Here is a 13,527-nt window from a genome sequence, read left to right as displayed (position 1 = left end):
TTTTTAACGTGATGCTGAAAATAATCAATCTTTTATCGGATAAAAGTTATCCATTTCAATACGTTACTCGGCTACCAATATAATGCGGTATAGATAAATTTGTTTGACGTAATGCTGAAAATGATCGATCATTTATCTGACAAGAGTTATCCATTTCAATACGTTATTCGGCTACCCATATATTGCGGTGTAGATAAATTTTTTTAACGTAGTGCTGAAAATAATCAATGTTTTATCCGACAAGAGCTGTCCATTTCTATACGTTATCCGGCTACCAATTTAATGTGGTGTTCTTATATTAATTTTTTAGCGTACAGCAGGAAATAGGCAAGCATTTTATCCGGCAAGAGCTGTCCACTTGTGTACTTTATTCGGTTACCAATTTAATAGATAAACAAATTTTTTATCGTGGTGCAGGAAATAGGCAAACATTTTATCCGACGAGGACCTTCCTCTTCTTGACCTGGAGGCCAGGGCGGAACTCCTCGTAGAGCGCCTCGAGCTCCTGACGCTCCTTCTCCTGCGCCAGGACCGACGCCGCCACCATGGCGTCAACGTCTTCAGCGTTGTACTTCGAGCCCTGCAGAAGAAAATTTATTTTGTTTTCGACCAGAACGAGAGAGAACTATAGTATTATTTTGCGTTACATTATTAGTAAATGGCGTACAAAGTGCACTGAAAGCTCTACGACTGTACAAATAGTTAATCTCCGACGCCGACAACGTAACGTCAACGTCTTCAGCGTTATACTTCGAGCCCTGCAGAAGAAAATTTATTTTGTTTTTCACTAGAACGAGAAAAAGATAGTTTCAGTTGGCGCTACATTATCAGTAAATGGCGTACAAAGTACAATGGAAGCTCTACGTTTGCACAAATAGTTAAGCGCCGACGCCGCCACCATGGCGTCTACGTCTTCCGCGTTGTACTTCGAGCCCTGCAGCAAAAAATTATTTTGTTTTCGACCAGAACGAGAGAGAACTAGTATTATTGTGCGTTACATTATTAGTAAATTTTGTACAGAGTACACTGGGAGCTCTACGTTTGCGCAAATAGTTTTTCACCGACGCCGACATCGTGGCATTAACGTCTTCCGCGTTTTCCCTATAATGAAATATATTTTCGCTCGTCCTTCTAATGAAATCAGGGCTCGGTAAGCGGCCTGATGTTCTGGAGCCACCCGTTTTTTTGCTGACACTATCCGCGTAGTCACGACGCAATGATTAATTTTAAGGCTGTTGGAGCCCTTTTTTATCCGATAACCTTTTTCCCCCTTTTAATTAATTTTTAAAATTAATTAAATAATCTCAATATGTTCTTACAGACACACGGAGCGAGCACGACTGTGATCAACGTCCATCAAAATCACAAATACTTGTAGTTAAGAGGCTCTTTAAACAAAAATAATAGTAACGAAAAATTTTTTGGGGCCTTCACGAAAATTTTAAGCGCTATACAATGCTCAGTATATTAGTTGACTAAGTTGAGGGCATTTACTAAAGCGAATGAGTATGCTTTAAGCAGGCAATTTGTACGTCGGAGATGAATAATAGCGATTACAGAACAGAACTGGCCGTAGCTTTGTGCAGCTGGAGACGCGGTATTGGCCGTTAACTGCACACATTCAATATAAATAGATGTTTTTTACTTCTACTGTAAATTCTATGCATCCATGTACTTCTATACAAAGCATCTAGGCAGCTGTCAGAACTGACCGAAGTCTTCATGCAGCTGTAGAAGCCGTAGCCCGACATGGCGCCGCCCACCACCATGAACGCTATGCCTACGATCAGCGTCAGACCCATGGCAGTCTCTGCTCTCACGGCACCTCTCGTTCAGTTGATGAAGACCTATGAATAGAAATTAAATAAATATAATTACTAATGGAATTTAGTGTTATAAATTTAATGGATGAATCGAACACGGTGAATAGAGGGACTTTTTAAGATATGAGAAGATGTACGCAATCAAGGGTAGAAAAAAAATTATGCGTTGAATGGTTATATTTTGTGATACGTATACTCGTAAAATAAAGTTTCATAGTTGTATTTTAATTAAATGTTGCAATACTAAGTTTTTCTAAGATTCAAGCCACTGAATTAGTAGAAGAAAAACTTTAAAAACTTTTAAATATTCTAACATTCATTGGTTTCTGGTAGCATAGTATTCCGGAGAAGTTAAATGAAAATATTTAACAAATACAAATTATTGACAAACTTGATAAAGTTAGCAATTTAGGACCGAGCTATTGAATGATATTAATCTTTAATATTTATCGTAGGTAATGACTCAGATTTACAGAATGACTTAATTTGCACATCATGTCAAGAAACTATGATATCAATGTGAAAATGCATATGAACCTTATACACAAATTTTGTGCAATAATCAATACTCAGTCACCATTAATTTTAAACGCTCTAAAATAATCCATGCACACTATACAGAGCTTGCAACCAAGTAACCCATACTTGTATAATACCTTGAGAATATCTCAGTGTATGCACAATAAGTTATATACTAGTATGACTGTTATATGCGTACAGTTAAATTATGGTACCCAGCGCCCAGCATGAACTAATGTCGTCCACAGCACGTAGCGCACTGTGCCGAGACCTGCTATACAATTTGTTCATATTACTGGTCGTCATGACAGCTTCGGGTGTTTGTCCAGTTGCTCCACGATACGATCGATTGCGTGAGTTGAAACTCAGCATGGATCGATGGTGTGAATGTTCTGCGATGTTAAGAATCGGCGACAGGCTCACGGCCTAATATCGCTGAAACCGCAATTATTATTATTATTATTATTATTATTATTATTATTATTATTAATGGTAAATTTTACAGTGTTGCACCCTTAATATAGTGGCACCCACTATATTAAGGGTGCGATAGTGAATGAATGAAAGTGGAGGGCACATTTTCACCTTCATCGCTGACGAATCAATAGGCTATTACAACAGTAATTTTGAATAAGGTAACATTTGATGCTAACTAGTTTTCAATTGCTGAAAACTCCACTTCATATTCTTTATATTTTGCAATATCTGTTTATGATAAATACATATTGCCTACTATTACAGATATTTAAAGTCTATTGTAGTGATAATTGATAACACTTTCTTCAACCTCGCGCATTTTTTTTTAACATCTCTTTGGGTCGGGTTGGCTTGTCTTAATTGAGCGTTGCGCAGCTGGCCTGGTTGTCTATTCATAATGAATAACGATCTTACTTGCGTGTGGTGAATCCATATGTATTATTTAGCGTTGAATGGCGGCAAGTAATTTCGAAAATGCAACTTTAAATCTTCCAGCCAACTGGAGAACAGTTTCTGAATGAAATATTAAATTAAAATAAAGTTAAACCTGAATGTCTGAAGTTCCCACCCCTGTTCAAAAGCCTGAATATGACGGATAGTTGTTGAGTTAAAAAACTATTATCCCGAGCACACCATCCAATAACTTCAAATTTCTCGAATATGTTTTTTCTGTCACATACGTTGATGTAAGTTATGATCACCACAGGGATTATGACAGACTGTGTCACTTATTATGACAGACTGTGTCACTTATTATGACAGACTGTGAGCAAGTAGTGTTGAAATAAATAGAATAGAATATATTGGCGTTACTGTGGATAAAGGCTCAATTAAATGGTTACTTGCAGTTTTTCATGGCTTAGAGAAGAAATCTGAATTGAGTAAGTAACTAAATTTGTCTTTGTTACAATAATTCTCTAGGTTACCTCAGGTGTTGTATTTAGCATAACGTGGACGCGCCAAAGACTCGGTTTATTACCGAGTTTATTTAAAAAAGACCGGTTGTCCATCAAGTTCCGCAACAGTAAGAAGTCTGGATGGACTAATGGTTAAAAATCAGAGCAAAAAAATTCCCAGTCAACTGGGAAAGTTCTTGGTCGAAATCGACGAGGCAGCCGGGCGGGGACATTGGATATTGAAGCAGTGAGTTGCGTGCTTGAGACCCGCAACAAATTGTGAAAATTATGCTATGTTCAGAATCGGCATAAGGCCTTATGGCATAATCTTTAGCCCTGATACAGCTATCATTACAATTATAATTAAATATATTGAAAAATTTGAGTGCTTGATCGTGGTTTTGGGTGCGCAATGTTTGTGTTGTCTTTCTTTTAAAAAAATATACTAAAATTTGTTAACCTCCAAGTATGCTTTTGTTCTTTGTTTAAAGTTGACATTTGTTTGGTTTGGTCGAAGAGATAGAGATGGTTGATTTTCGACTTTTATTTGAGGCAAATGTGTGTCTGAGAAGCTACATGCAAAGTCTTGAAACGACTAAGTTGAGTTACAATGTTTAATATATGAGAAAACTGACAAGAATTATAATAATTTTCATAAACTTTACAAGCTAGGAAGTTAAAACTTAAAAGACAAAGTTGTAGTGATCTCTTCAATCTAATTTTATTGTTTCTACCCTGACTGATCACCGTGTCTGATTTGCAAGGTGAATAGACGGCGGAAAAATATGCTTGTTTCAATGACTGACGGCACTAATATCAAATATTAGTGAAATACAGTATTGGGATTGGAGCATTTGTTACAATCGGGATACCACATGGATTACATTTGTAACGTTTCATGAGATTTCTCTGGGTTCCGGGGGGCTTTTGGGGCTGCGAGACAATCAAATCATAAAATTTTTTTTTCCAGCCATAAAATCATCATGTTCAAACTGGAAGCTTTCAGTCTCATTAAAAATCTAAGTTATCAACCGAACTTCAATCTCAACATCGTCGAACTTCTCGTGGTCACAAAGCTTATTATTTTCATTTGAAGTGATGAAAATTAACAATTGTAACTTTCCAAATCAACCATAAGAGATGAATTTTCAAATAGATAAACAACTAAGATTGTCATTTAGCTATCAATAAACAGCTACATTCAAGTGCATAAAACAAACAGATTATTCGTATATGTTGTTAACGTAATTTTAAATCATTTAGGGTAAAGTTGACTATTTTACTGTGACGTAATCCACCTCCTCAGTCCTCACTCCTCAGTTCACACTTCACAGTGCATCAGTGTGCAATGCTTTGTGGTAGGGTTTAGTCGTAAGTGTTGCTGCTTAGTGCAGTGGCTGATCGGATGCCAGTCCGTTTTACCGGGCTTTCAGCACATTTCGTTTCAAATCATGGATGACGAAGACGATTTTCGATTCAGTGTCGTAGACGTCTACGATATTGCAGCTGACATAGGCAAAGAATTTGAAAAAATAATCGAAGTGTATGGATCGGACGCTCTGACCAGCCTTATGCCAAGAGTTATAACGGCCCTGGAACAGCTGGAAAGGTTGGCAGAGAGGCAAGAAACATCAGGAGCTGTTATAGATGAGCTTAGAAATGCCATAGCATCCTTAGAGCACCAAAAATTGGGGCTTGCTGAGCACCGGCAGAAATTCGCTCGGGTAAGTTCAAATTTTGTTCCCAAAAATGTAAAATTTCAACTAAGTGTTATTAATTTCATTTCATGTAGTTAGGTAGCCTACTATCAAGTATCAAATCCTACAAATTCTAGTTCTGAATTCTTACCACCGACCGGTATTAGGGCCTATACTGTTTTTGTGACAACTGACAAGCAGCAAGCCAAGGTATGTTGCATGTGCAGTTTATATTGAGGTCAGAACTTGGAAGTAGCCTAAAAATTGTTTAGCTTCAAAGTCCAATAACCACATGATGATCACATGAATGATGAAGCTGTTTTGATCGTGCTAGAAATTAGAATTATATGATTTTAGGATTTAATTTTAATTTTTTATATAATATCTTGCTAGTCTGGAAAAGTCCTATTTTTGTCTGAAATATCGCGGCTCTAATATCATATAATTTCAGTAGGTATGAAATCTCGCGGCTCTAATATCATATAATTTCAGTAGGTATGAAATCTCGCGGCTCGAATGTCATAAATTTTTGTTTGATTAAAAAATTGCGGTTTGCACTTCGCAAACATGTCATTTCATAAAATTTTCAACTTCCGCAATCCGCATTGCTTCACGGCTGGCAAATCCATAAAACCACGGCTCGAAAAATTCAGTCGCGGCTTGCCAAGTAGATATATTCCATACTAGATATCTTGTTGAAAGCTGCCAGGCCAATGAAATAAGTGTTGGGGCATCAGACTCAGTGGCTACATTAGTATTTATTGGCATTGCCATTGACTGTATCCAGGCTGGCGCTGCAGCCTGCAGGAATGTAATATATCTACCTTTTGACCTGTGAGCTGCAACTAGAGCAGCAAGTTTGAGCTACCCTACCAGTTTTAGATCTGTACAATTCTCATCCCATTTTGGCAGAAGTTGCAGGTGAAAATAGGCCATTTTTTTTCTTACCAAAGAAACTGAAGATAGGCCATTAGAATGGGTGAAATTCATAGGCATTTTTGCCAATTCATAGTTGGCTTCTGAAGTAATGCCCAATTTTCTACTTAGGATTCTTGCTAAAGAATTAATTCCTATCAAATTGTTAGTTCAGGTGCACAGTCAGGCCATAAGATTCCAAATGTAGTGAAAATTTGTTGAATGGTAGCCACAAAATTTCTGTAGTAAGTAGGTTATTTTCAATCCTGATTGTAGGCCTCAGGTGAGTAATACAAAAATGCCTGTGATGGTGGGCAATTTCACTTGTCTCTATAGCTCTTGCCCAATTTTATCAGCATAAATTATGAAAAGTTAGATCAGTACTTTCTGCAGTTGCAGAGAGGGCTTTTTGTTTGTCTGTCCATGACGTGTAGTTACGGACGGATGGATGGGCATGACAAGCATGTTAGCGCCTTTTTTTTTTCCATGATTGAGAAAATGCAATAAAAAAGGCACATTTTTACCTACAATTTCCTGAAATATCCTATGAAACAATCTATTTGCTGAGCAATGTGCACATATTGCACCAAATCTCTAATTTTACCTGGATATATGTATACCTATTGCAACCAAAACATTCTCCTTTACATCAGAGATGAGTAAATGTGTGTCAAATTTTATTTTTAACAAATTGAAATTACTTATATTTAAACATTCAAATGTGTACCGTAGTGAAATAGGTAGAAATAGGTAGAATCTAACTTCACTTTAATCCTTTTTTTGCCATTACTTTAATTAATTAAATATGTAATTCTACCTATTTCAGTCTCTTCAAAAATGTGTCGCAATAGCATCAATTTCCCAAGTCAAAACTTCAATTTAAGTGTTCATATTTTTATTCTTGGGCATGCTAATGGGTGATGTTATGTATGGATTGATGGTCAGATGATTGGTGGAAGGCATGGGCATAATAACTAAGCCTCAAACTAAAAATGATGGTAATATTAATACTATCTTGTAGCAACTTTGCCACAGCAGCTTGACTCATCTATTTTCTTTCAAAGTAAGCCAGCTAGTCAAGGGGTAGCAGCCACCTGTGTTTACACCTGAACCAATAGAAGAGAATCAGCGTCTCTTGTAGGCAGGCATGGACACTTGTCCAGCTCTTCACATCTGTGTTGCTTGAGATCTATACTGCTGTCTTTTAATTACCAGCATTATACCAAACTCTCTTCTGCAAGTTTGCAATATCAGTTACATGTGTACCTTCTACAAAGCAACATGAGTTGAATATGTATCTGCCCCAAAGCAACATCAGTTCCATATGTACCTGCTCCAAAGCAACATCAGTTGAATATGTATCTGCTCCAAAGCAACATCAGTTCCATATGTACCTGCTCCAAAGCAACATCAGTTGCATATGTACCTGCTCCAAAGCAACATCAGTTCCATATGTACCTGCTCCAAAGCAACATCAGTTGAATATGTATCTGCTCCAAAGCAACATCAGTTCCATATGTACCTGCTCCAAAGCAACATCAGTTCCANCTGTCTCCTTATGTGTATTTGTTTTTATTTTTGTCAATTTATGTTTTTATCTTCGATGTGAATTTGGTTTTCTAATTGATTCTGCTTTTCTTATAGGTTTTAAACTTTGAACTGACGATGGAGCTGGACTCCGAAACGTTTTCATTCTTAAGAAATGGTTAATATTCTGGCTGTTTTCTTTGCTTTTAAATTCCTGAATTCCGGTGATATTGAAGTCGTCCTGAAGCTTTCCTCACTGCTGGGATTTTCAACTTGTAAAGTATGTTTTATGGGGATTTGAATCAGAAAGGTTCGAAGCGATTAATGTTATTGAAGCTTGATAGTCTTATTGAAATCAAAGTTAATTATTAAGTTGCATGAAAGGGTCCTTAGATCCCCATATTGTTCATAATTCTATTCATTCTTAACGAGTTAGCACCAAATTACTGGTACCATCAGTAATTTGGGGGCGGTAATTCAGCGTTAGAGTTAAGATTGAACAATGATTTGGTACATGAACCGTCAATTAATATCGAGAGTTCCGGTTGTTTGTATTTTCCGGTGATTTTATCACAATTTTCGATAACGTTTGTCTCGTCCGTTGCGCTCACACTCAGTATTTGATTAGTTCACTAGCTGGCCTTGAGGTCTCCACGCTCTGCCGCGCTGCCGCCGGGCGTCAAATGCGCCTTCGCTGACTTCGTTCTCTGCGTCTCTCACTTGCTTTATATTCTTCTTAAATTCATTAATTGTCAAGTTTTAAATTTGAAATTCACAACTTGTTTGCCTTATGATTGTAGATTCAGTTGTATTTATAATAAAAATTAGGTAACTTTTAATACGTTATGATTGTAGATTCAGTTGTATTTATAAGAAAAATTGTGTAACTTTTGAAGTTTCTCGAAGATAACTCTGTTACCAGATTCTAGTGAATGATTACATTACTTGAAATTTCAATGTGAGATTGATGTTGAATAATCGCGTAAAGCATGAAACGAGGAAATTTTCACGCGAACATTCACGTATATGTGTATACACGTAAATTTGGTGTTTTCTGGGCATCTTGTATTCGCAATTCAGAGCAAAATGTGAAACTGATTTGAACGGTTCCCCTCTTAACACTTTGACTCCGATTGCTTAATCTTATACTATTATTTCATTTTTTGTACTGCTTTTAACAAGGTTGCCAGACGGTCATTTTTTTCCGGACAAATTCCGTGATTTAGTTTTTCTCAATTGCGTTGGCCGGCTAAAATTTATGATAGGGGTACTTCCTAATTAAATTTTTAAATACTGCAAGAAGAAAATAAATAGAATTTTTATAGTGGAACCTACAAATAAACTAGTATATATTGACTTGAGTTATCGGCCTTCTTTGGCCTTTTTGTTCTCGGATTTGGCGATTTTAGGCAACCTGAATTATGTACCACTACGTCCTGGAGAATTACATTTCGTGGTACGCATATGTACCACTTCGTAGTCAACGTGTTAATATTCCGCTCGTTCATTTGTGTGCATTCTTGCCATTGATAAACCGATTAGAAAAATTATGTCGAAACCAATTGTTTGGGTGCCAATTTCTTTGATGATGCAGGTTTCACATTATGTCGCATTCTTACTTGCGCTTAAATCTAAAATTTTGACTTACCATTTTCTTTAAATTTAACTGGAATTAATTTCTTCAATTTAACTAGAATGTCATCATTCATGCCCCTTCATTCAAAAAATGTCATCATTCATGCTCCTTTCTAAATATACATTGGTAGAGTATAACGTCATGTAAAAAGTTCCGCGCGTGGAAAAAATGATCACGGACGTTACCAATAAAGTTGATATTTGTATTGTTAACAGCGGATACGTAGATCTCGCTCGATGCTACCTGTAGGCCGGATACCGTCTCCAGCTAATTATTTAATCCAGCAAAATATGCCAAGCGATGTGTCTGTTTGCCTCTCCTCGTGGTTTGAGTTTATAGTAAATTGTCATGTTTTCTGTGGAACTATTGGATGGTGCCATATATAGTTGCGCCGAACATATTATGAATTATGTTCTTTGCAGTACATATTCGTATACGTGTTAAAAATATGTTGATTATTTCATATAAATATTTTGTCGAAGCAAGACTCACGTCGTAAAACTTGCAAGTCCACTATATTTGGGCTTTTTTGACAGCTTCTGCTCCTACGCCAAGATCCGTAAAAATGCAAATATATTTAATTTGTCGAGTTATCTTATAAACATTTGTCAAAGTTTGTTTGTGTGCGGCTGAAGCCTGGCGCCGTAAATTTATAGATCTATGTTTTAGCGCGTTCTACGATATTTATCGTGTCAAAATATTAACAGAACCTGAAAAATTGCATCGCAAATCTGGGAAGAACGAATTAGGTTACAAATTAAAATTTAATTTCTAAATTGGGATATGCGAATTTAATTCAAAAGGCGCTAAGCTTTTCTCACATTCTGAAAAAAGTGAAATGTTAGTTGTATGATTCATTTAAAATGTGGGTTTGAACGAGTATGTCTTTAAAAAATATTACTCAGTACTCACTGCAGTGAGTGACAGAGAGCGCATTTTCTCGTCGACGAAAACGTGGTCACGGACGGACGGACGGACATGACGAGCACAATAGCACATTTTTTCTATAGCTGAGAAAATGCGCTAAAACATGCACTTGAACTTTATTAATATTAACGGGATTGTGGACAATAGGACTGACGGGATTCGGGATAACGAGCTTCTAAAATTGCAGGGATTATCGATCTCGGTTAAAATTCTGGCCCAACTTGCTGCTATTATTTAATCTTGATTCAGTGTCGGTGGAAAGACGGATATTATCGGGCACAAATTCATGCACAAGTGTCAATACCTGCCGATGCTGCTTATGTATACATCAATCACGAGCGAATAGCTTCGTCTCGCTGCTGTTACTGTGGACAAATTATCCTTTGATCATGATGCTATAGCAATAACAGTTCTCATATCAGCGTCACAGCTGCTCCAAACTATACGTTGAGTGCTGGTCGGTAATTGGAGGTCATTAGCGTGACCAGCTTTGCGGCACAGATTCCACCCTAACTTTTCGCCAACAATATTAACTTCATTTCCACGGATATCGCTTTAACTTCACTGACCTGCCCTTTATGATGAAAGGATATTAAGACTCGTCATTACATTGTTTGTGATTTGAGCGTGATATTTAAGAGGTTCTCAACTTAATTTTGTTTCGTATTACCTTACTTAATGTAGCCATTCAAATTCGTATGAAATGTTAATGTCTACCTTGTAGCTGCCTTACCGTTATCCACGCACAGTATTTTTGTTGCGCTGCAGCAGAATTCTTATAGCGACACTCACTGACGAGAACAAGGCCACCGCGCAGCTGTGGTCCAAACCTGACCTCTGCTCCATCTTGAGCAGCACGGCTTAAACCGAGTGTCGTAACCGCCTGTCTTTGTGCGAATAAATATTGCAATAGAGTTAACGCTGAGAATCACGAATGGGTTACATTGTCCAAAAAGTGACACACGTTCTGTATATAGCACTGGTACGTCCTCTTAATCGGACAGAACTATAAGTCAGGATGGCCCATACGAGGGCAAGAAGTGCATCGATATTTGGAAAGAGATTCTCGATTTTCCTGAGTGTATATGTCTCTAATTTTATACCAGAGGATTACGTTTTGGTTGACATTGCACTTTTCTTCTCAGTGTAGCTTTGAGTAGTGCCACAAGCATCGGTATATACCTTACGTCGCAAGACCCGTATCTGTTTTGTGATATGTTGTCACTATCTCTTGATTGTTGGGTCCATGGTATATATAGTTTTATTTATATATATTATCTGAAATGGTGTCAAAATGTGTCAGGACCTGCAATATATTCCTAATGTGAATTAAGCATTGCCTCAAATTTATACGCATACGAGTAGAAAATCATCAAGCCTATCATCCTTTATCTAAGTTTTTTTGATAGAATATCGTTTTTGATCGGGAGTCGTTTTCGCTGTTATCATTCCCACACACTGAAGACTGAGTATCAACCTTTAGTGATATGGTCAAGCTTGGTCAGCTTCTGAATGCCAGCTGTGGGAGCCGCGCACAAGCCATGCCATAAATGGCACCGCTGGTGGAGGGTTGTGGCCACCAGCGAGTCAAGGTCGTGAACACGGCTGGCGACTGTACCTGTAGTCTGGTGACTGTACCTGTAGTCTGGTGACTGTACCTGCAGTCTGGCGACTGTACCTGCAGTCTGGTGACTGTACCTGCAGTCTGGCGACTGTACCTGTAGTCTGGTGACTGTACCTGTAGTCTGGTGACTGTACCTGCAGTCTGGCGACTGTACCTGCAGTCTGGCGATTGTACCTGCAGTCTGGTGACTGTACCTGCAGTCTGGCGACTGTACCTGCAGTCTGGCGACTGTACCTGCAGTCTGGTGACTGTACCTGCAGTCTNACCTGCCTCTCGCAGACCCTCACCTGCCTCTCACAGACCCTCACCTGCCTCTCACAGACCCTCACCTGCCTCTCGCAGACCCTCACCTGCCTCTCACAGACCCTCACCTGCCTCTCACAGACCCTCACCTGCCTCTCGCAGACCCTCACCTGCCTCTCACAGACCCTCACCTGCCTCTCACAGACCCTCACCTGCCTCTCGCAGACCCTCACCTGCCTCTCACAGACCCTCACCTGCCTCTCACAGACCCTCACCTGCCTCTCGCAGACCCTCACCTGCCTCTCACAGACCCTCACCTGCCTCTCACAGACCCTCACCTGCCTCTCGCAGACCCTCACCTGCCTCTCACAGACCCTCACCTGCCTCTCGCAGACCCTCACCTGCCTCTCGCAGACCCTCACCTGCCTCTCACAGACCCTCACCTGCCTCTCGCAGACCCTCACCTGCCTCTCACAGACCCTCACCTGCCTCTCACAGACCCTCACCTGCCTCTCACAGACCCTCACCTGCCTCTCACAGACCCTCAGCCGCCTCTCTAGGATCATCTCAATATTATCTACATCACCGATTGATTTATTTTCTTAGGCTCACACAATTAAAAATTGTAAATTTGAACAAAAAATCTTTATACCAATTCGGTCAAATTTAATGCTCTCTACGAGATGGTATTTTACAGTGCCATTGTCACTAAAAAATATATATATATAAAATAAATCTTATTATATTACTTCTTTATCGTTGTCTTCATTCTTTATAGCGCATGTTGTTGTTGTTGTGCTTGAAGAGGCTTCTTTATGTTGGTTATTGTTGTGTTCTCAGAGTTTCGCCCCCTCGTGACAAGACTTAATCACGTCTTGGTAACTGGAGCGAAGTAAGTCCTCTTAGAAACTATAGGAAGAAGGCACAGACAGCGACTGTTTTTTTAGACACAGTTCAGCAAATAATGCGATGATTTACTTGTCATTGTATCTATTATTATGAATTGCTTGCGTGTTAACCCGCAAGCCGCACTCCACTCTCTCACATTCAACTCGCTCTTACACTCAACACTCTCATACTAAATTCTCTATCCCACTTAACTCTCAAACTGTACACTTATCTCTCTCTATTCTCTCACTCATGACTCTCACTCTAGTCTCAAACTGAGTGCTCTTTTACACTCTACGCTCTCTCAAACTCAAATCCCTCTCATACTCAACGTTCTCTCACACTTAGCAGACAC

General features: G+C 38.7%; 1 protein-coding gene across 2 annotated transcripts in view; it reads left to right on the top strand.

The window, feature by feature from the left end:
• Positions 1 to 5,041: 5,041 nt before the first annotated feature.
• LOC108670589 (RILP-like protein homolog) overlaps positions 5,042 to 13,527 on the top strand; it is a 38,267-nt gene continuing 29,781 nt past the window's right edge. For both annotated transcript variants that reach the window (XM_018158054.2, XM_047883075.1), the window contains exon 1: positions 5,042 to 5,439. In XM_018158054.2, coding sequence (XP_018013543.1) covers positions 5,167 to 5,439 — 273 coding nt within the window. In that variant the 5' untranslated portion in view covers positions 5,042 to 5,166. The remainder of the gene's footprint in view (positions 5,440 to 13,527) is intronic.

The sequence above is a fragment of the Hyalella azteca genome, unplaced genomic scaffold (genome assembly GCF_000764305.2).
Source record: "Hyalella azteca isolate HAZT.00-mixed unplaced genomic scaffold, Hazt_2.0.2 contig11947, whole genome shotgun sequence".
Taxonomy (NCBI): domain Eukaryota; kingdom Metazoa; phylum Arthropoda; class Malacostraca; order Amphipoda; family Hyalellidae; genus Hyalella; species Hyalella azteca.
This window is presented reverse-complemented; position numbering and strand designations above follow the sequence as displayed.